The sequence below is a fragment of the Perca flavescens genome, chromosome 15 (genome assembly GCF_004354835.1).
Source record: "Perca flavescens isolate YP-PL-M2 chromosome 15, PFLA_1.0, whole genome shotgun sequence".
NCBI classification, from domain to species: Eukaryota; Metazoa; Chordata; class Actinopteri; order Perciformes; family Percidae; genus Perca; species Perca flavescens.
In genome coordinates, this window is record NC_041345.1 from 6837560 (window position 1) to 6858240 (window position 20681).

The window sequence follows — 20681 nt, forward strand, 5'->3', positions numbered from 1 at the left end:
TTAACCCTCAAACAGCCCTTTGAATTTGTGGGGTCCAGCATTTTGGCCCCACAAAGCTGTCCGGACCCCACAAGTATACTGGACTCCCGGTTTTTGGACCCCACGAATAATAGTTAAACAAGCCCCCCCCCCTCCCACACACACACACACACACACACACACACGCACGCATGTTCGCATGTCGCACATCTCAAACCACACCCAGCTCCAGCCCTCCAGCCCTCCCACACGAGCCCAGGACAGCCTTTACAGAGAACGTGCGTTTTCAAACTTTTTTTTGAGACTACCAGTGAGATCTCCAGCTGCCGTTTTGTCACCTTTGACGGCTGTTTTTTTTTTTTCCTCCAATTTATCATCCCTCAATTTATCTTTTCACATTCACACTCACAGTCACATCTGGAATTCCACACATCTTCACGGTCTACACTCGGTAAGTCATTATTCATTATTTTTAGTTTGCATGTTGTTTGAATGCGGCACGGAACTTTCTCTATGGGATCCCCTCTTTAATAAACCAATAACTGTTATAGTGACTAAATGTCTTTGTGGTGAGTTATTCCTACAATATACAATATCTAGTCTAAAGTATTCCTAAAATATTTGGTGCTCAGTCTGGAGATTTGTATAGCATATCTTTAAAAATGAGGATAGGTTTATTTTGTTTGATCATTCCTTCTCATACATCATATTCGCTTTAAGCCTTTGCTGCCGTGCTCCCCCGCGGATATTTTTTTTTTTTTACATAGATCGTAACTTTGCTGAGTGGCTCCAAGTTTCAGACACCGGAAATGAAAGGGGCGTTGTCTGCCACCAATGTGTGTGTGCGTGTGTGCGTGTTTTGTGTCTGAGTGCTGAGAATGGATGTTTAGTGCGTTGCGAGGGAACTATTTTCTATTTTTTTTAATGGACACAGGAAATGTGTGTGTCATAGGTACTTTTGAGTGTATCTGTTGTGTTGGATACATATCTACACATAATAATAATAATAATAATAATAATAATAACTGAAACATAATAATACTGAATGTATGGCACTTTGTAGGCTATCTGCAAGCATGTCCATATGGTAACACTAAATTCGAATTATGTTCCTATAGATTAGGGATTTTGTAGTTCGCATATAGGATTATATGAGTGTAAGTGTGTAATTGAACTGAACATAATCTGATTATCATAGGTAAATCTGTTCAGGTCCCATGTTAAGCACATTATTTGCACTATCATGCTGAATACAGCTGCCCCTATCTTGCATTGTGGACTGATTTGCACCTTACTTTTGATGAGGCAGGTGATATTCCCTCCAGGGGGGCTCCCTCTTGTGGTTGAAAACAACAACAACCTGGTCCAGGTTTTTCATGGTTCGAGGATATTGTTCATACTGGGCTGCAGAAATAACTCATTCTCATCAGGCAATGTTTGCGTGACAAAGAATGCAGTCTGAGGAAAGCACTGCTATTATGGCAATTAGTCTGAAGATTACTGTCATATATTATTTAACAATCTATTGGAAAGTAACTTGCATCCCACTGTGGACGTGCAGTTATAAACTATTGCACACAATGCATGGAAAAAGGCAGATAAGGACAAAAAAACAATAGAAGGAAGATTATGGACCCATTCAAGTTGCTCATGGAAACTGCAGCTGAACATGAACACCAACACTGATTTCACACATGTTGTTCTTGTGACGCTGGTGACCCCACCCACCCCCCATCTTATTATATTACATTACATCAACGCTAAGTGTAAAAGGTCAAACTAACTAGAGTCTTGATGATACTGCAGACCATCTTCTGTTCTCTTCTGTTCTCTTCTGTTCTCTTCTCTTCTCTTCTCTTCTCTTCCAGCTTTTAATTTACTGTAATGAGGCCCACAGTCATCAAACATACAAATGTGTGAAGTAATGTGTTAAACGACCACTAATAAACAGCTAAATGTGGAAGCTTTTTCCCACCAGAGTCGAGCTTTACAGAAGGCTTGTGGAAATAATAGCCTGTAACTGAAGTTTGCTCTTTCCAGTGGCTAAATTCTCCTCAAGCAGAAGTCCTTTTCTCTATCCGAAGTATTTGGACAGTGCTGCACCCTTTGTGCTTCACCCCTAACTGTTTTGGATGTGACGTGACACACCAAGGCATGGACGTTTTAAAGGCAGGTGTTAATTCAAAAGTGTTTTCAGTCCCACTGAAGTAGCAGGAGGAGAGAGGTGTGTGATATTTGATAGGAGGATTAGTCAGGGGTGTGAGGTTCTAAAACGTGCTGACAGATGAAAACTTTCAGGGAAGACGTGTGAAGTGAAAGAGTGGAATAGAAAAAAAAGGAAGAGAATGGGGACATGATTAACAGATGAGGATGGATGTCTCTCATGTACATCTCTATCAGGTGTTTCTCAACTTCTCTCTGCCATGTGGGAGTCATGACTGAAGGCTGTCACACACTCACACACACACACACACACACACACACACACACACACACACACACACACACACACACACACACACACACACACATTTCACAGTGTTTGGAATAACGCCGTTTAAAAGAACGGCGTTAGGTAACAACGTTATTTTTTCAGTAACGGGGTAATCTAACTAATTACTTTTCCCGTCGTTACAACGCCGTTAACGTTACTGGACGTTAAATGCGGTGCGTTACTATGCATTGATTGAATAAACTGCGTAATCCGAACGCATCGCTGGCTCACACCTAGTGAGGAGGTGGGTTAATAACGAGGTAAGCGATTATGATTGGCTAAGGCAGAGTCATGTTTCATGGTAGCCAATCAGAGCCAGTGTTTTTACACACATGCCAGCACACGCGCCACACACACACACACACACACACACACACACACACACACACACACCAGCTAAACAGAGATTCATGAAGCAGCAGAGATGGCGAGTCAGGAGCAATCCGAACAATCGTTTTTCTTTTTATTGCACTTTTTGCACATTTACACTGTACATTTCATATTTGATATATTATTACTGTATATTTGTTTTTATTATATAAGTTACAAGTCTTGATAATATATGATGTTGTTTTTATTTGTTGTTTGTATACCTGGAGTGGTAACAAAAATAATTTCCCCCTGGGATTATTAAAGTATTTCTGATTCTGATTCTGATTCTGATAAAAAATTGGCATTTTCAAGGTGGAGATATAAGCACTACTTCAAATTCATTGTGGTCAAAGGCAAGAATGTGCATGTAATGTCCTACATTATGTCCAGGAGCGAAGACTTTGTCGACTTCCGTTATAAGCAACTCTAATTTAATGAAGCATCTCGACAACGACACACACACACACACACACACACACACACACACACACACACCATATTTCTGCAGTACAGTACAATGATTATCTATTCTCCTGGTATTCAACAAACCTCATCATAGCTCAACTATTTATTTTAAAGTCAGTGTAGAATAATGTTCTTACTAATTGCAGATAAATAAGAATGTAAAATGTTTCCATAAGAGATCATGTGTGTTTTGGTGTATGCTTATTTAGTTTAAGCCATAACTATAAGATAGTTAGGTCACAGTGACCTCGAGCAAAGTACATTTGAGTAATAATTGAAACAGGAGCGGAATGTACCACTTCGCGTGAGAGCAAATGAAGACGAGACATAATACAGCCTGGAGGGTGTTGTGTGAAGATAGCAGTCCAGGTGCGGAAGAAGAAGAGGGGGCCCAAGAAAGAAAGTGTAAGAGATGAGGGGAAGAATAGATCGGGGTTCATGAGGTCTGACAGTCTAGAGATACGTGGACCGGCTCTGGCTTTTTGGTAAACTGAGTCTCTGCGTGCTTTGTGATCCCACAGATCTGTGTATTGAAACTCCGATGCTTGACTGATTAAACGAATGTCTTTGACTTTATCTTATCGTCTTATTTGGCTCTTGCTTAGGATCAATGTAATTCCAATTTAACGAATGCGTGGGGATATATAGTTCTTTTATTTGGAGTCAGACACGTAGTCCCAAAAGGGGGGACACAGAGGAGGAAATCCCCAACACCAGCGATAATGTAGAGGGACTGATAGATTTTGGGGTTATGATAAAAACGATCGAGGAAATGTCAAGTTATTAGGCTTGTGTTGCCAGTAATAGAACAGCCTCATGACCAGTTTAAAATTCAGTTTGAAAAGACAGTGTTGTTGTCAATTTGGGCTGTGAATGCATCATTTGTATGCACTTTATAATCCATTTTCCACATGTTTTAGAAAGAACGGTCCACTCTTGTCTTAGTTAGTGAGTGTGCATAGTGAGAAATAAAGTGACAGTGTTGCATTAGGATGTGAATGTCCTCATAAAATGCCAGAGTTAGCCTGAGCCTTCTCCCCACATGTGATGGTCTAACCTCAGTGACCTCAAAACTATCGTGCATTTGGGATATACTGGTTTTGTTCTCCAAATGCAGTATAAAAAAAGGCTGCGTTTGGCCAAAAATTGTGAACAGTGTTGGATCCAGCCTCTGAATTGGGAAACAGCCACCATGGCTTATCCTCTGGTGACACCCTCAAGCCAAACTGTCAGATATTTGGCTTTCTAGTGTTAAAGATGTGCAAATAGCCAAGTTGTCCCAGCATCTTTCATCCAGTTTTGCTTTTTGCTTCACAAGCTTCTTTCAGAGTTGCAGGCAGCCAGCTATAAGTCCATAATGCAATTCTGAAGAAGAGTAAAAAAACACTCGGCAAAAAAAATACATGCATGAAAGGGTTACAACCAAACTGTGTGTTTGCATCTGATCTGTGCCTGTGGGTGTCTAGAGTGCTCGTCCTTAAAAACTTAAAACTTTGTTTGGCCACTGACTTCACTCCAGGGAAGAAAGCCTTTTGTGTTTTCTCTAAAAATAAGCCCTGGCTTGGATATTCTTGTTGTGTACACGCACACACACACACACACACGCACACACACACACACACACACACACACACACACACACACACACACACACACACACACACACACACACACACACACACACACACACACACACACGCACACAAGTCAACTGTTTTGCCTTATGGAAGAAATATAAAGCGAGTCAGTTAATAATGTTGCATTAGTAGGTGGTTTGGAGGAGGAAATGTTGTATATAGAGTCACAACTTAGGACCTCATAAGGGTCCAGAGGAGTCACAACTTAGGACCTCATAAGGGTCCAGATGAGTCACAACTTAGGACCTCATGAGGAGCCAGAGGGCTCCACTGGAAGCCTTCTTTCCTTTTCTCTTCCTCAATTAGTTTTTTCCATGGCCAAAGACAGAAAGAGAAACATACAGAGAAAGGGAGAGTGGGACAGTGAGAGAGACGGGGGAGTGAGATACAGAGGCCCAGTTAAGTCTGCGGCTTTGTGTTTTATGAAAAGAGTAAAAAAAGGACATTAAAAGTCAGCATTTTCCACCAGGGAAGGGAGTCAGTCGGCACAAACACACACACACACACACACACACACACACACACACACACACACATACTTGCATCGAGTCCCCCAGCCTCCTATTATAAGGCTGAGTGGAGAGGAGGAATGGCAGCCTGTTTGTCAGTGTGCGTGTCAGGCGAGGTGTGCGGAGTCTGACAGAATCAGCCTACCTATGTGATTACACAAAACTACAGTACTTCTTATTTTATCACAATCCAGTTTTTATTGTATTAATGACCTGACTGCTGTATGGTGAGTATAGGATTATCTCTAACTTTGATAATGAAGACAGTTTGTCACTCGTTCGCTAATTGACTCGCCACAGCTGAGCGTATATCTATTATGATAGATAAGGCGCGAAATATCTGTGTTATGCATGCCAGACTAGCAGGGCTAATATATACAGCATGCACGCAGCTATGTGCTCTGTGCGTGTATATGTGTGTCTGCAGCTGTTGCCTGGGGTCAGAGGTGAGCCTCAGTGCTTTCACACTTTACTATCAGCGCTGAGTGAAAGCTCTGCAAGGCAACCCCGTTCCCAAGGAACCCCGGGGAATACAGGCCTCCACATTTAGGTAAATGTTTGTGTGCATTTGTCTGTTGAAAATAGTCAGCGAAAGAGAGAGAGAGAGAGGGAGAGAAAGAGGACTAGTTTTCAGAAGTAATGGAGTGATGTTTGGTTTGTTTCTTCAAAAAAATTGATACATTACTCATTTTAAAATGATTATTATTTTGCAGTATTATATTATGTTGGCTCAACATAACATATGTTGGTTCATCATCCACCCACACGAAGAAAGAGATGACAACAATAAATCAGCATAATTGTAGTTTTAGATACTTTCCCTTGTATATGATCATTACAGTTTGGACTACCAAAGCAGTGAAGCTATAAAAAAACACACAAAGGAGAATGTATACATAATTTACAGGAGAATGTATACACAATTTACAGGAGCAGTCTGCTCTGTCAGTCATCACCAGGCTTTTATGTACAGTATGTGGTCTACACAGTTTGAATTAACTTGAATTATCTCCCTCTTCTCTTCCGCCATGAGCAGCAGACAGACAGCTGACATGACCACTAAGCTTTATGCAAAGGATACACAATGACATCACCAATATACAAATGAGTGTATGGCATCATCTGGCAACTTTTAGTGATGTTTGGAGCTAGTGCTAGCTACTTTCATTGGAAAAGAGTTGGCAACAATGGATGACGTGGCTAAGCTAGGTTTTAATGGCGCTGCTCTTGGCAAGGTGCTACCAAACGCTGAACAAGACATTTTTAGTTGAACAGTTGTTCCAATTGACTTTGACAAAATTAAAACACACTGTGACAGGGTCAATGTTTAACCCTCCTGTTGTCTTCGGGTCAAATTTGACACAAGAAAAAAACATTTTTCTTTAAAAATGATGAAAAATGTGACCAAATAAATCGAATAAAGTGACAAAAAAACATCAAAAACATTGCCAAAGGTGACAAAAACTTGTTAAACAAAAGTGACAAAAAACTTTGGAAAAAGTGACAAATGAATTGCATTAAAATCGACAAAAACTTTGAGAAAAGTGTAGAAAAAGAACAACAAAATGTTGAAATTTGGACCCAGAAAAACACAAAGTTAAGACAACAACATGGACAGCACCCCAAAACAAGTTCATGGCTATTTCAATGTACACAGTGCCATAGGTATGCATTGCTAAGCCTCTGTCCTGATTGACAGGTCTGTGTGTAGCCACGCCCTAAAGCATCCCCTGCTATAATTGTCTGTTTTAAATGGGACCATCATTTACAAGATGAACATCATGCTATATGAACAAGACTTGAAACTAGCGATTGAGACCATAAACTCATTAGGAAAATGTTTACTGAAGTGAGAAGTAGGGTCATTTTCTCATGGATTTCTATACGAGCCAACTTCTTATTGCAACAAGTAGAGTTGCCCCCTGCTGGAAATTAGATAGAATCCAGGTTTAAGGCACTTTCTGTACACGTTGGCTTCACTTTTCAGACCTGAAAGCTCTGTACATTATGTTTTTGATCAAGAGATTAGAAAAAGCTATTGCAGTTTACATTCCCTTCTAAAAAAATCAAAGTGCATAGCTTACATTTGATGTTTCCTCACCTCCTGTTTCACTATTTACCCTCTTGCCCCCTTCCCCCAACTCAGTCACACCCCACAGCCACATTCAGTCAAAAAAACTGTGGCCTGCTTCCTGTCAGGGGGGAGAGGGTGTTTTTACTGCGACTCCATTTTGACGGAGAGGGCTAATTCCTCTGCTGTCTGACTTTTTGTATATGTGTGTGTGTGTGTGTGTGTGTGTATATGTGTATGTGTGTGTATGTGTGAGGGCGTGCACTCACATGTGCTTTTGTCTCTGTCTTCTTCTGAAAGTGTTTGGTCTGACTTTAGGCAGTTACTGAAATCAAACTCATATGTCTATGTTATCGTTATCGTATAAGTCGGCTGAGTTTGATTTGTACAGTGTACACAGAGAGCAGACTGCAAGTGTAGCGGAGATGTAGGCTTTACTCTGCAGTCATAGTATAACAGCCTTAAACGCGGGGCTGGAGTTTAGTTTAAAAGGGATTTGTCGGAAAGAAATATATTCCATATTTCAGAATCTCTTCTTGTGTGATTATATTTGTAGCGGTATGAATGTTAAACAAAATGATGCCGACAGGGCATTTCACATGCTGAGCAAAGCCCTTTGACAAACGAGGGTTTCTGGAAATATTTGGTATTTTTAAAAAGGGTCCGTGCACCGGGCGCATGGTTCAAAAGGGTTGTACTTAGTGTCTTCATTAATTCATAGGTGAGTTCTGGGCGTAACATGCAATAAACCAATCAGAGTGTCCTCTCCCATTCCCTTTAAAAGCCAGGCGCGTTTTTACCTTGGCACATTGCTACTATGATGGCGGATTTGTACCGTAATATTTTTATTTGTAATCTTTTGCATGTTTGTGTGCTGCTGCGCTTCCCTGTGTGTGTGTAACAAACGGTGTGTGCGCGCTGTGCACGTGCCTGGGCACATTTTATTAACGCGCTGTTAAAATAACAATGAAATGCTGCGCTATTGACTTTAGACCAGGTTTTTGTTGTTCAATGGCACAATCACATCCCGCTGCCTCAAGATAGCAATACACAAAGAATGCACCTGAACACACCTCCCTTTAAGACCAGCACGCCCATGGGCGCAAAGATGGGCGCAGGTGCATTTGCTATTTAAACGACGTGGGCGCTGGACAGGAAATTGACAACCGCGTCAGTCTTGAACTAGCAAAGACACTTGCGTCGGGCTTTGGTTGATTTACAGTGACCCTTGACCTCTCATGCATCATTTTTGGCATCTTGATGCTCTAGCATTCTTGGCACCATTGGATGGAATTGAATGGCTAATCCTGCTATGCTAACATAGCATGTTATATTCTGGTCTACACTGACTGCCCATTTCAAGATGTAAACAGTTAACTGCTTGCTTCCATCAACAAGTCATAGTCACGATTAAGGCCTTCAATCAATGCAGAGTAAACAGCACACTCCCACATACTGTACTCCACAGACAAACACTCAACCACACACATGGTTTGGCAGACATATAGACAATAGATACACGCTTCATCTCACATCTCACTAGCATTTTCTGTAATTTGAGATAAGACGTTAAGACTACAAATATTTCTCTCCGGCAATTTCATTAACGCTGCATTCTTCACAGCTGTTTGAAAAATGTATTTTGACAATTGGTTGCAGATGTAATAGTTGTTGTTAGTGCATATAGTCTTTACCTGATTTGCCTTTACGCTATTTCCTTTTATTTTATTTTATTCTCAGTCATTTTAAATTTGACACAATTCAATAAATAATAGGCTAATGAATAAATGAACTCCCATTCATAAAACAGCAGAGATTGACTTTTCCCTTTAGTGTACTTTACTTAAAAGTGGTTGCAGAAAAGTCAAATTAGTAAAATGAATATGCTTTCTGCAGTTTATCATAAGCGGTTTTACAAACATTTGGGGCCGCCAAGTACCGGGAAGTAAGCCCTCTGCAATTGTTTTATCTATGTGTTTGATGTATGCTAATAACACACAAGGGATTCATCTTTCCTACTTGACAGTACCGACATAACCATGACATGACACTGTCATAACTATGACATGACACTGTCATGAATGTGTCATAAACCTTATAAACAAGTCATAAACGTTTATAACTTCTGTCATTAAGTGTCATTCGGTTTTTGTCATGACAAGTTGACATTGTTTGGCTTGTCTTGATTATGACAACTTGACATTAATCAAAGTGATATTAACAGAAGTTGTCTTGGTCATGACAACTTGACATTAAATTTGTCTTGATTACGACACTTTGACATTAATCAAAGTGTCATGACCAGAAGTTGTCTTGGTCATGACAAGTTGACATTAAATTAGTTTGGGATGTCTTTGTAATGACAACTTGACATTAACCAGGATGACATTACCAGAGGATGTATTTGTCATGACAACTTGACATAAACAGAAATTCACCTCTTTTTGTATTCATGACATTTTGACCTAATGATTATTATAATTAGATGTGCAAGATTAGAGACCAATTCTAGCACTTTTTCAGATAGATGTCTGACAGGAAATTTCACAACACTGGGTGTCATGACACTTTTATGACAGTGTAACTAATAAATATTTTGACCTCAAGTAGTGGTACCAATTGTATTTGTCATTAAGATATCATTGATAGGACTTGCTGTCATGACAACATTATGACAGTGTAACTAATACATATTTTGACCTCAAGTAAAGTGGTACCAATTGTATTTGTCATTAAGATATCATGGATAAGACTTGCTGTCATTACCACATTATGACAGTGTAACAAATACATTCTTTGACCTCAAGTAAAGTGGTAACATTTGTCATTAAGATATCATAGATAAGACTTGCTGTCATGACAACATTATGACAGTGTAACTAATACATATTTTTACCTCAAGTAAAGTGGTATCAATTGTATTTGTCATTAAGATATCATGGATAAGACTTGTTGTCATGACAACATTATGACAGTTTATACCATGGTCTGGGTGAATACTCGATTCTGATTGGCTGCAGGGTGTCCATTAAAAAGTGATGTAGGACACCTACTAAAGGAGTTCGGTGAAACTGACTGTTTACTGTTCTAAATGAATGCGCTACATTAAATCAATAAGGAAATGTGGATTTATTATTTCCAAATCGTCCTCTGAACACCACAGGATGGCGCTAAAACACACAGGCTGCAAGAAGTAAGTTCTCCTGGCCCTCTGGACGGACTTTGTTTCACAGCGAATAACGTTATCTCTCACATCCCGTTCACTGTTCCGCTCGCTGCTTCAGGCTGCGCCGCTGCAGCCGACAGTAACGTTACACATCGCGGATCAAATTCTTCGTAAAAGTCGTTATATTGTTTTGGGGACAATGACATGGCTGAATAGCTATCGCTAGATTGTCTTGTTGTTCAACATACTGTCAAATTATTTTTACTGATTGCCAACTGTACACAATGTTATTGACTTTGGATCTTGCTAGCACAGCGTTAGCTTTCTTGCTCGTTGCTAAACTGAAGGGTTCTATCAGCTGAGCGGACTATATAAATATCTCCGGTTGCTAAGGGAGGCAAGTCGTATCCTAGTGGAGAGAACAACGTTTGCATTGCATAAGAACCTGATGGATGGGAATGATTGTTCCAGGTATTAGTCAAACCGTCAGGCGTAACCAGGGAAACGGAGTTATTGTTTGGATAAACTTTATATTTCGATTGTAAAACTAATTAAAATATGAACTAATGTTTTAAAAATATGTTATTTGGCAAGTGACCATGGTATAAGCGGGTTAATGCCCTTCGAGGTGTCCATTGTCAGGTATTAATTAATACCTGACAATGGACACCTCGTCGGGCATTAACCCTTACGTAACTAATACATATTTTGACCTCAAGTAAAGTATCTGTCATTAAGATATCATGGATAAGACTTGTTGTCTTATCTATGATATTGTGGAACAATGTGACAGTTATCGAGGCATAGTATCGCTTTTTCTTTTAAAGCCAACCCCCCTTCTTCCCCCCATAACCCTCGCACTCTAAGCCCTCTTCTGCCGTACAGCCGTTACAGATACTGTTAGCGGGCGGATGGTTAAGCCTATATTAGAGGAGTTGTTTCGGATACTTCCCTATATTTAATACTGTAGGTATTAAAACATTATAGGTTCAAATATTATAAATATTGTATTATAAATATTAATAGGTTCAGATGAATTAATTGAAATACTTCCCTATGGTTTAGATTAATTTTAGAGAGACACACACACCCTCGCACTCGCAGGTTCTCAGCTGGAGAATCAAAGGTCTGCTTGGGGTTGCCGCAAACCGCACGTTAAAGAGGAGGCCACCACTTCCCCTTTCGGGGTCCCCGCTCACGCGGGCAAGTGCCAAAAAAGAAGAAAAAAGGAAATAAATTCTTCTAAAAGAGCAAAAAAAGACTTTTTGGGTCACCTTGCTCAAGACGAACACAGGTGGTTTTATTATTTATTTTTTTTAAAAGCAAAAAGTTAACAAGCAAACCAAATAAATGGAAAAATGAACAGAGTTCAATCACTCAAAAATGCTCTAAGACACAGGAGGTCCCTACTCGTAGAGTCTTGGTCAAAAGAGCAGAAAACGAACCCAAGGGAGAGAGAGCGCTTTTCGGCAAAGCACCCATTTTTATATGTACATTTCTTGGGGTTCAACCCCCATCACAGCCAGGTGTGTTTTATCGCATTTGTTTCACCTTACATGGTAATACAGTCTTAAAGCAAGCATCAGGTTGGATATACGTAAAAACCATCTCATATGACGATATTTCCTTTATACATATGCATGTTGCTATCTAACATAGAATCTAACGGCTCAGTTCGACTGCATTGATCAATAGGTCAGAGCAGTAACCTTTTACACTCCTGTATGCACCCAGAGCCTAACCCCCCAAGTGCATCTATACAAGGCCCCAACAGCACTTTCTCTTTCCAGCTGTGCAGGTTCAGACAGATAGTTACACAAGGCAACTTATGCATCTGAAGCCTCTTGCAGACACTTGCTCTTTCCGACCGCAGCTTCACACCGTAACTCACACTAAAATGTCTCTAAGCATGTTTATAGTAATATCAGTAACACAAAACTTTGCATGATTATATTTCTAAAGGCACATTAGCACTCATAAACCAAAATCAAAGGCAGTATTATAGTTGCAAGAGCAGGAATATATTTTAGCTGTTTTTGGATTAACTCATGTCAAAAGAAGAAGCACAGTCTCCACTGTTCTTGAGCTGATATACTTCAAAAGCAGAAAGATAGTTTTAGCTGTCTTTTGGATTAATACAAATACATTTATAAAAAAGCAAAAATATTTCAAAAAGAAGGAAAATAATTTTTAATTGTTTTTTGGATTTTCACATACTCTCGTTCAACAATATCTTAATGACAAATAAAAATGTTAACACTTTACTTGAGGTCAAAGAATGTTTTCGTTACACTGTCATAATGTTGTCATGACAGCAAGTCTTATCTATGTTAACGACAAATACAATTGGTACCACTTTACTTGAGGTCAAAGAATGTATTTGTTACACTGTCATAATATGGTAATGACAGCAAGTCTTATCTATGATATCTTAATGACAAATGTTACCACTTTACTTGAGGTCAAAGAATGTTTTCGTTACACTGTCATAATGTTGTCATGACAGCAAGTCTTATCCATGATATCTTAATGACAAATACAATTGGTACCACTTTACTTGAGGTCAAAATATGTATTAGTTACACAGTCATAATTTTGTCATGACAGCAAGTCCTATCAATGATATCTTACTGACAAATACAATTGGTACCACTACTTGAGGTCAACATATTTATTAGTTACACTGTCATAACAGTGTCATGACACCCAGTGTTGTGAAATTTCCAGTCAGACATCTATCTGAAAAAGTGCTAGAATTGGTCTCTAATCTTGCACATCTAATTATAATAATCATTAGGTCAAAATGTCATGTATACAAAAAGAGGTGAATTTCTGTTTATGTCAAGTTGTCATGACAAAGACATCCTCTGGTAATGTCATCCTGGTTAATGTCAAGTTGTCATTACAAAGACATCCCAAACTAATTTAATGTCAACTTGTCATGACCAAGACAACTTCTGGTAATGACACTTTGACATTAGTCAAAGTGTCATAATCAAGACAAATTTAATGTCAAGTTGTCATGACCAAGACAACTTCTGGTAATATCACTTTGATTAATGTCAAGTTGTCATAATCAAGACAAGCCAAACAATGTCAACTTGTCAAAAACCGAATTACACTTAATGACAGAAGTCATAAACGTTTATGACTTGTTTATAAGGTTCATGTCATAGTTATGACAGTGTCATGTCATGGTTATGTCGGTACTGTCAAGTAAAGTGTTACCTAAAGTTGTACATGTTGCTACCAACAGATTCCTTTCATGTGAATGACCTCGATCCACTCCTGACTATCAGCCTGCAAACCAGCCTGTGTGACAACCACCATAAACACACAAGCAAACATCCAACAGGAGTGCCATCCACCAAACGCTGAAAGGTACATTCTGCGCAGTGACAACCAGCCAGCGAGAGACATAGATAGCTACTGAAGCAGCCTGTAAGATATTTAACTGGCCTGACCAAACAGAAGGGCAGCCATGTTGATCATCTTAGCCTTCATCATCCTCTTCCATCTGGCTGCAGCCATCCTCCTCTTTGTTGCAACCATTCACAATGTGAGTATAAACCAAGAATGGTCACAGAGCAGGGCAGTGCATTTTCATCGTTTTAACCATCTCGGTGTCCCTCCCTGATTTAGCATTGGTGGGTGGTGACGCCAGCTGGACGTGATGTGATCTACGCTGACCTGTGGTACTCCTGTAACTCCACCTGCTATCCTGTGGAGAACAGCCATACGGCTGATGCAGGTAAGACACGTGTGTGGCTATGTAATCGATGCGTGTGTGTGTGTGTACGGTAAGTGTGTATGTAACACCTCCTTTCTCCTCTTTCCTCAGCCTATCTGCAGGCCGTCCAGGCAACTATGATCCTGGCCACCATCTTATGTTGTGTCAGCTTCTTCGTCTTCATCCTTCAGCTCTGTAGGCTCCAACAGGGAGAGAGATTCATTTTCACATCCATCATCCAGCTATTGGCCTGTGAGTGACATGCACACGCACACACACACACACACACACACACACACACACACACACACACACACACACACACACACACACACACACACACACACCCACACACCCACACACAAACACACACACTTGTCAATGCAGCTTTTCAATTTGGATTACATTGTATTTATATTATCAAATCATAACAGAAGTTATCTCAGGACACTTTACATAAAGAGTAAGCCTAGACCACACTATAGTTTACAGAAACCCAACAATTCCCCCAAAAGCATGGATTTGGTGCGACAGGGGCTTTGGTGAATTATTACGCTTACTAGCCACTACCAATTTGGTTTTTTCTGTGCAGTGTCCTTGGGTTGGCAAGATTTGAGTCCCAGCCAAAGTGTTAGGTAAAATATGTAATCTTCAACTTTCCTCATATTGATGGAAGGATAGCAAAGCCTTCACACTCATCGTTTCACCTTGTGGTAATGTGGTATCCAGCATTTTAGTAAAAATGCCATCAACTTACCAAAAGACTTGGAATCAAATATATTGTTCACTTTATTCACGTTGTCAACCAGGACAGGTGCAACCCTGACAGCATGTAAACAATGGCAAAGTGTAGAAAGCTTCTCAACAGTTGACACTCAACCACTAACAAATGCAGTTTCATTATAATATACACTATTCATTTTAGGAAATTCAAGATTTCAGCTTTAAAGCAATATGTTCAGGCTAGCTGTTTCCCCCAGTTTCCAGTCTTTGAGCTAAGCTAAGTTCACCAGCTGCTGGTGGGTGGTATCAATCTTATCATAGCAAGAAAACAAATAAGTGTATTTCGCAAAATAATGTCAAACTATTCCGTTAAGTGGCACAGAGTGGCTGCAGGACATAACTGGTTGAATGTTGTAGTTGTAGTTTAAATGAAATTTCCTCTTTAACTAACCAGTGTAATTTCCATCCTCCTCTCTCCTCCTCCCAGCTCTATGTGTGATGATCGCAGCGTCCATCTACACAGCTCAAAAAACGAGCTTTCATGTGCCCAGTCTTCAGGAAGGCTCCTACGGCTCCTCCTATGTCCTGGCCTGGATCAGCTTCCCCATGACTTTCATCGGCGGCCTGATGTACCTGGTGCTCAGGAAGCGCAAATAGATTTGATGGGCTTGAGGCACAGGCATGCAAATATTCAAAGATATAAACAGGAACACTTGGACCCATTTGCATACAAACATACACTTTGCCTTAACAAACATGCACCCAGTCTCTCTCTAACGCTTAGATTGTATAATACCCATGGAGATAAAGAAATACATGCACACCACAAATCGACATTCATTTCTAGTCTCAGGTTTAGAACCAGGCAATTCACCCACAAAGCGCACATTTTTGTCCACCTTACACACTCAAAACCAAAACCCAATAATCGCACAGCTTTCTCCTTCCTGATGCTATATTGTTCTCACTGAATGTGCTCGCTGAGATGCACGAGGTCTCGTGCAGGAGTGTGTTCAGTTGACGGGCTGTGCTATACACGTTTTGTTGTTGATAAGTGCCTCAGAAACACTGCTGACAGTCAACTGGATTGTCTTTGTATTCATGCATGACAGCCAACTAAAATATGTTTCTGGAAACATTTAAGGTGAGAAATAACACCATGATTCACATTTTATCTGCAGTACGAAATGTGTAGTCATGCTTTTGCCAGCTGGGTGAACTGTGCTGGATAGATTCATTTACATCAAATCTACACAATACAAATGCAGACCAGCAAATGCACCACACAGGCGCCACGCTGCATTCAGCACTCACTCACTGCTCTGCATAGAAAAGGCCCCTGAGGCTCCTTGCTGCATTTACTGAGAACATGCCTTCGCTATCCTCTTCCAACTTTCCCCCTGAGCCACCACGCAATTGTTCCAACATACTGATTTGTCTCTTCCTCTTGTTTCATTGTGTCCTGCTTCCCACCTACCAACTCCATTCATAGGAACCTGTCTGAAATGTCCAATCACAAAGGATCAAAACTGAAGACAAGTGGGAACTTACTGGGACTTTCCAAAGGGTCCATACTTTTGTTTGTGAATTTATTTTGTACATATTAGCTGTGTGTATAGTTCAGGTAATTGCCCAAAGCTTTTTTCTAAGACTGAAATACTAAAGCTATATATAATAGAAAGAAAAAGAAAAAAATATGTTAACCATAGCATACAGGAAGTGTAGTCAGGCACTAGTAGAGGTATAATATGTAGGATCTTAACACGTCGTTTGTATTCTTCTGTCACTGACTTGTGTTTTAATGATTGTTGAAAAAGGAACCAATAATGTGCTGTGAAATTTGGGATTTTTAAATGACAATATAGGAACATGCAAACTTGAAATAGGAATGAACATTTCTTTGTTATTTTTATTATTATGCTTTTTTGTTCACAGCTTCACTGAGAAAAAGGCAAAGGCTATTTATTGTTTGAAACCACTGTTGTGTGTTTTAGCATCGTGTGACTGAGGATGTATGAAGTCATTGGGTCTTGCCCTCTCTGGCTGGGCTACTGTTTATTTGGTCCATTACTGAAACATTTCTGTCGCCCCTATGCACATGTGTGCTCTGGAATTTAACAACAATAAACGTGGGAAACACTTTACTTGAAGGGATCTACATAAGAGTGGCATGACACATGACACAGTCATGACACATGAACCCTAACCCTAACCATATCTTGTCATGACAAAAACCATGTCATGACACTTACTAAAAGAGGCGTTATGTCATAAACGTTTATGACTTGTTTATAACGTTTATGACACGTTCATGACAGTGTCATGTCACTCTTATGTAGATAACTTCAAGTAAAGTGTAACCTAAATGTGTTACTGTACTGTACCTGCCACCAATTCCCATTATGACTTCCAGCCTTTGTGGACATATAGAGATAATGTTTGTTCCCACAGTAACATTGTATAAACAGTTTTCCTTGTTCTGGTGTTGGTTTGGGGTGGGGGGGTACTACTGTAATGCATGCAGCTTGGATCAGATTGATGGATCCTTCAGAGGGCACCGGGTGGTTTTGTGGTAGGAATATGTTCATTTCGGGCAACATTTGGACCACAGAGTCTGGTAGCTTACTACTCCAATAATGAAGATTCAGGGAAAAGAAATGGAAGTGAAGATTTTGATCTCAAGACGATACTTGAAAATGATCAAAACAACATATTGGAGGCCGAGATTGTGATGTTTGTCGTTCAAATGTTTTGTGAAGTTGTCATCTTAAGTGTGTTTCGCTAAATAATAGGCTAGGTCTCCTGTTTGCGTGCATGTTTTCGTCTTTCAACAGACCTCGTTTGAACTTGTATTGAGATGAAAAGTGAGTTGCTGCAGTACAACTTTGGGGGGTGTAAAATATGGTTTATCAAAGATTAGGCTGGTTGGATCTAGTTGGATTAGTTGGATCTATTTGGTTTAGCTTTGGTGATTTCAAAACATATCTAAATTTAAATAACTTGGACTTAAGTTCCGTGCAAACTCTGTTGCAGATATTCAACGGCAATCACCTCTAAAAGTTGAGTTAAGAGCCACTCTTGATTTGGAATTGGAAATGTTTTGGTTCATAGCTGTGATCATTTTCCTGTAGTCTCTTTAACATGTAGGTCAATGTATATGTACTGTATCTAAGTCAATGTAGATCTCTACAAATAACCACAGCACCACAGTAAGCATAGGAGTTGTTGAAGCCAAAACTGTATTTATGGGGATTTGTTTAAAAAAATGTTTGCAGTTGAAATATTTCTAATGCTTAATGAAGTATTAATTCCACATTGATTGAGAGTCTCATGTTGCTTTAAAATGAAAATATGTTGAAATGGTCAATGTTTTAAGAACTTAAATTAAACAACAGTTTATATTCCTGCATAGGATTCATCCACAAGTTTTGTGTTAACTTTGACACAGGCCTAAGGTGTGTGTGATGAGGGAAATGGGAGTGTTTCTGCCTTAATTATTATTAGTCAAATAAAGGTGTGGTAGGCACTTAATTTTTGGCGTTGCTGGGCAACAATCCCATTATAATACAGCACACTGTAATGCAAATGGTCTGAGCGGAAACTGGACTATAAACTACACTTTTAAATTCTGCCGTTTTTGTTACATCCTACCCGCTGCAGGTTTAAATCAACATGCTATTAATTTTTACCTCTGTTGCTACATCAGTGGCTGCTTCTTGAATCCAACCCAGTGTGTTTTAATGTATCCACAGGTCATCAAACGAAAGTGTCTTCTATTGACACCCAGTGGCCTGATAGAAAACTACACAATGTTGACAATAATTCAGAAAAAAAAAAAAATCATCTCCCATGCAAGCATACTGTTTTCCCTGTTGCCCTGATCCATCAGATGTCGATCTCAATAAATGTATTTTACAATGAATAAATTTTCTCTTGTCTGTGCAAAATCTGTCATTGAGTCAAGTAGCCATAGATACTAATTGTCTGCCTGACCTCATTCCCACATATCCACTTGCCTGTGGAGAAGATCAATATTTCACTCTCTTTCTGTAGGGCAAGATTACTTCTTACCTTATTTTCAGTAATCTGGCAGAGGGAATAGATTGACAATGGTTGACATTCATAGCAATTGCACCATATGTAATGAGACTCATTTGCTATAATTGTAATTAGGATTTTCACAACTGTAGGTCTATGCCACCATCTCTTATAGTCACCCATGATTTTATCCTTGATCTCTGAGCTTGTTTTGTTTGTATTTTTATCATGTTACTGTTTTTGAATTGTGAAAAAAGACAATGATATGCCAAGATATTTTGCCGAAATATTTGCTTCAAAGTTTTCGGAGTTGAGAAGCTCCATGAAGTGAGGCAACACTTCTAGATACTAGAATAAAAAATGTATAAGCATGAGACACTTGCAGTGACAGGGCAGGTAAGGTGCTCTATGGTGCTGTGCTATGAGAGTGTCTGTCATAGTGCATATAAATCCAATAGTGCAAGGATAAAATCTAGAGACCAGCATTAAATATGGACAATATAAGAGGAAAAATGTAGACATAGTAATATAAAAACCATATAGCAGTGCATGGATAAAGTAAAAAAAAAAAAAAAAAAAAAAAAAGACAGCATTAAATATGGGCATTATAAGGGAATAAAGTAGAAAGTAGGATAGACACAAATCAACAGTCAATATTAGGGATTTGAAGTAATAGGGTCATGTTAGCAGGATTATATGAGTTAGGACCAGTGGAAATCAGGATCAAAGATGTCCTTGAAAGTTGGGTCACCGTAAATGGGAGGAAACACACATATATATATATATATATATATATATATATATATATATATATATATATATATATATATTACATTTTTGAAAAGCATCGGACCAGTGGTGTAGTCTACGTGATACACAGGTATACACAGTATACCCACTAAGAAATCTCCAGGATTTCCATATACCCACTTAAAAATTCCCAATGACACGTAACCATATAGTTTCATTATATTTTTGATATATTTTGAATTGTCATCTGTGTTTTTCTTCTTCACATAGGCTAAATAAAGGTATTTCACCGTAAATTGGTGCATAAAAGTGTATCAGAATACAGGAAATGAAGTCTGTGATGCTCAAAACTTCCCTGGGGGAGGACATCCAGACCCCCCCACTATGAAATGCCCTCCCCAAAAAGGGCCCATTCTGGCCCATATATATATATATATATATATATATATACATTACATACCCACTACAATTCATTAGACTGCACCACTGCATTAACCTGACTCCGCCAGATGGATTGCTTCGCATTTGCTCGAGTGGAAAACTGGAGCTCGCGAGATCAGGACGGTCTCACGAGGCTACCACTGCATCGGACTAATTAGAAAATTGTAATGAAATGAAATAATAGATGAGTAATACCAGTAGGAGGCAGTAATGCAACGCATAGGATTCCAACTGCCGTAAAACCCAAAAGAAGAAGAAGAAGAAGAAGAAGAAGAAGAAGAAGAAGAAGAAAAAAAATTAAAAAAT

The 20681-nt window shown here is 39.4% G+C and overlaps 1 protein-coding gene across 2 annotated transcripts; it reads left to right on the forward strand.

Moving 5' to 3' along the window:
* Positions 1–239: 239 nt before the first annotated feature.
* Positions 240–17353, forward strand: emp2 (epithelial membrane protein 2). Of its 2 annotated transcripts, none has more exons than XM_028598489.1 (5): positions 240–430; positions 13950–14252; positions 14336–14444; positions 14535–14675; positions 15634–17353. In XM_028598489.1, the coding sequence occupies exons 2-5, from the start codon at positions 14175–14177 to the stop codon at positions 15801–15803; spliced, it is 498 nt and encodes a 165-aa protein (XP_028454290.1). In that variant the 5' UTR covers positions 240–430; positions 13950–14174; the 3' UTR covers positions 15804–17353. The 2 variants fall into 2 exon arrangements, with proteins under 2 accessions (XP_028454290.1, XP_028454291.1); XM_028598490.1 differs by lacking the exon at positions 240–430 and adding an exon at positions 10627–10720.
* The last annotated feature ends 3328 nt before the right edge of the window (positions 17354–20681 follow it).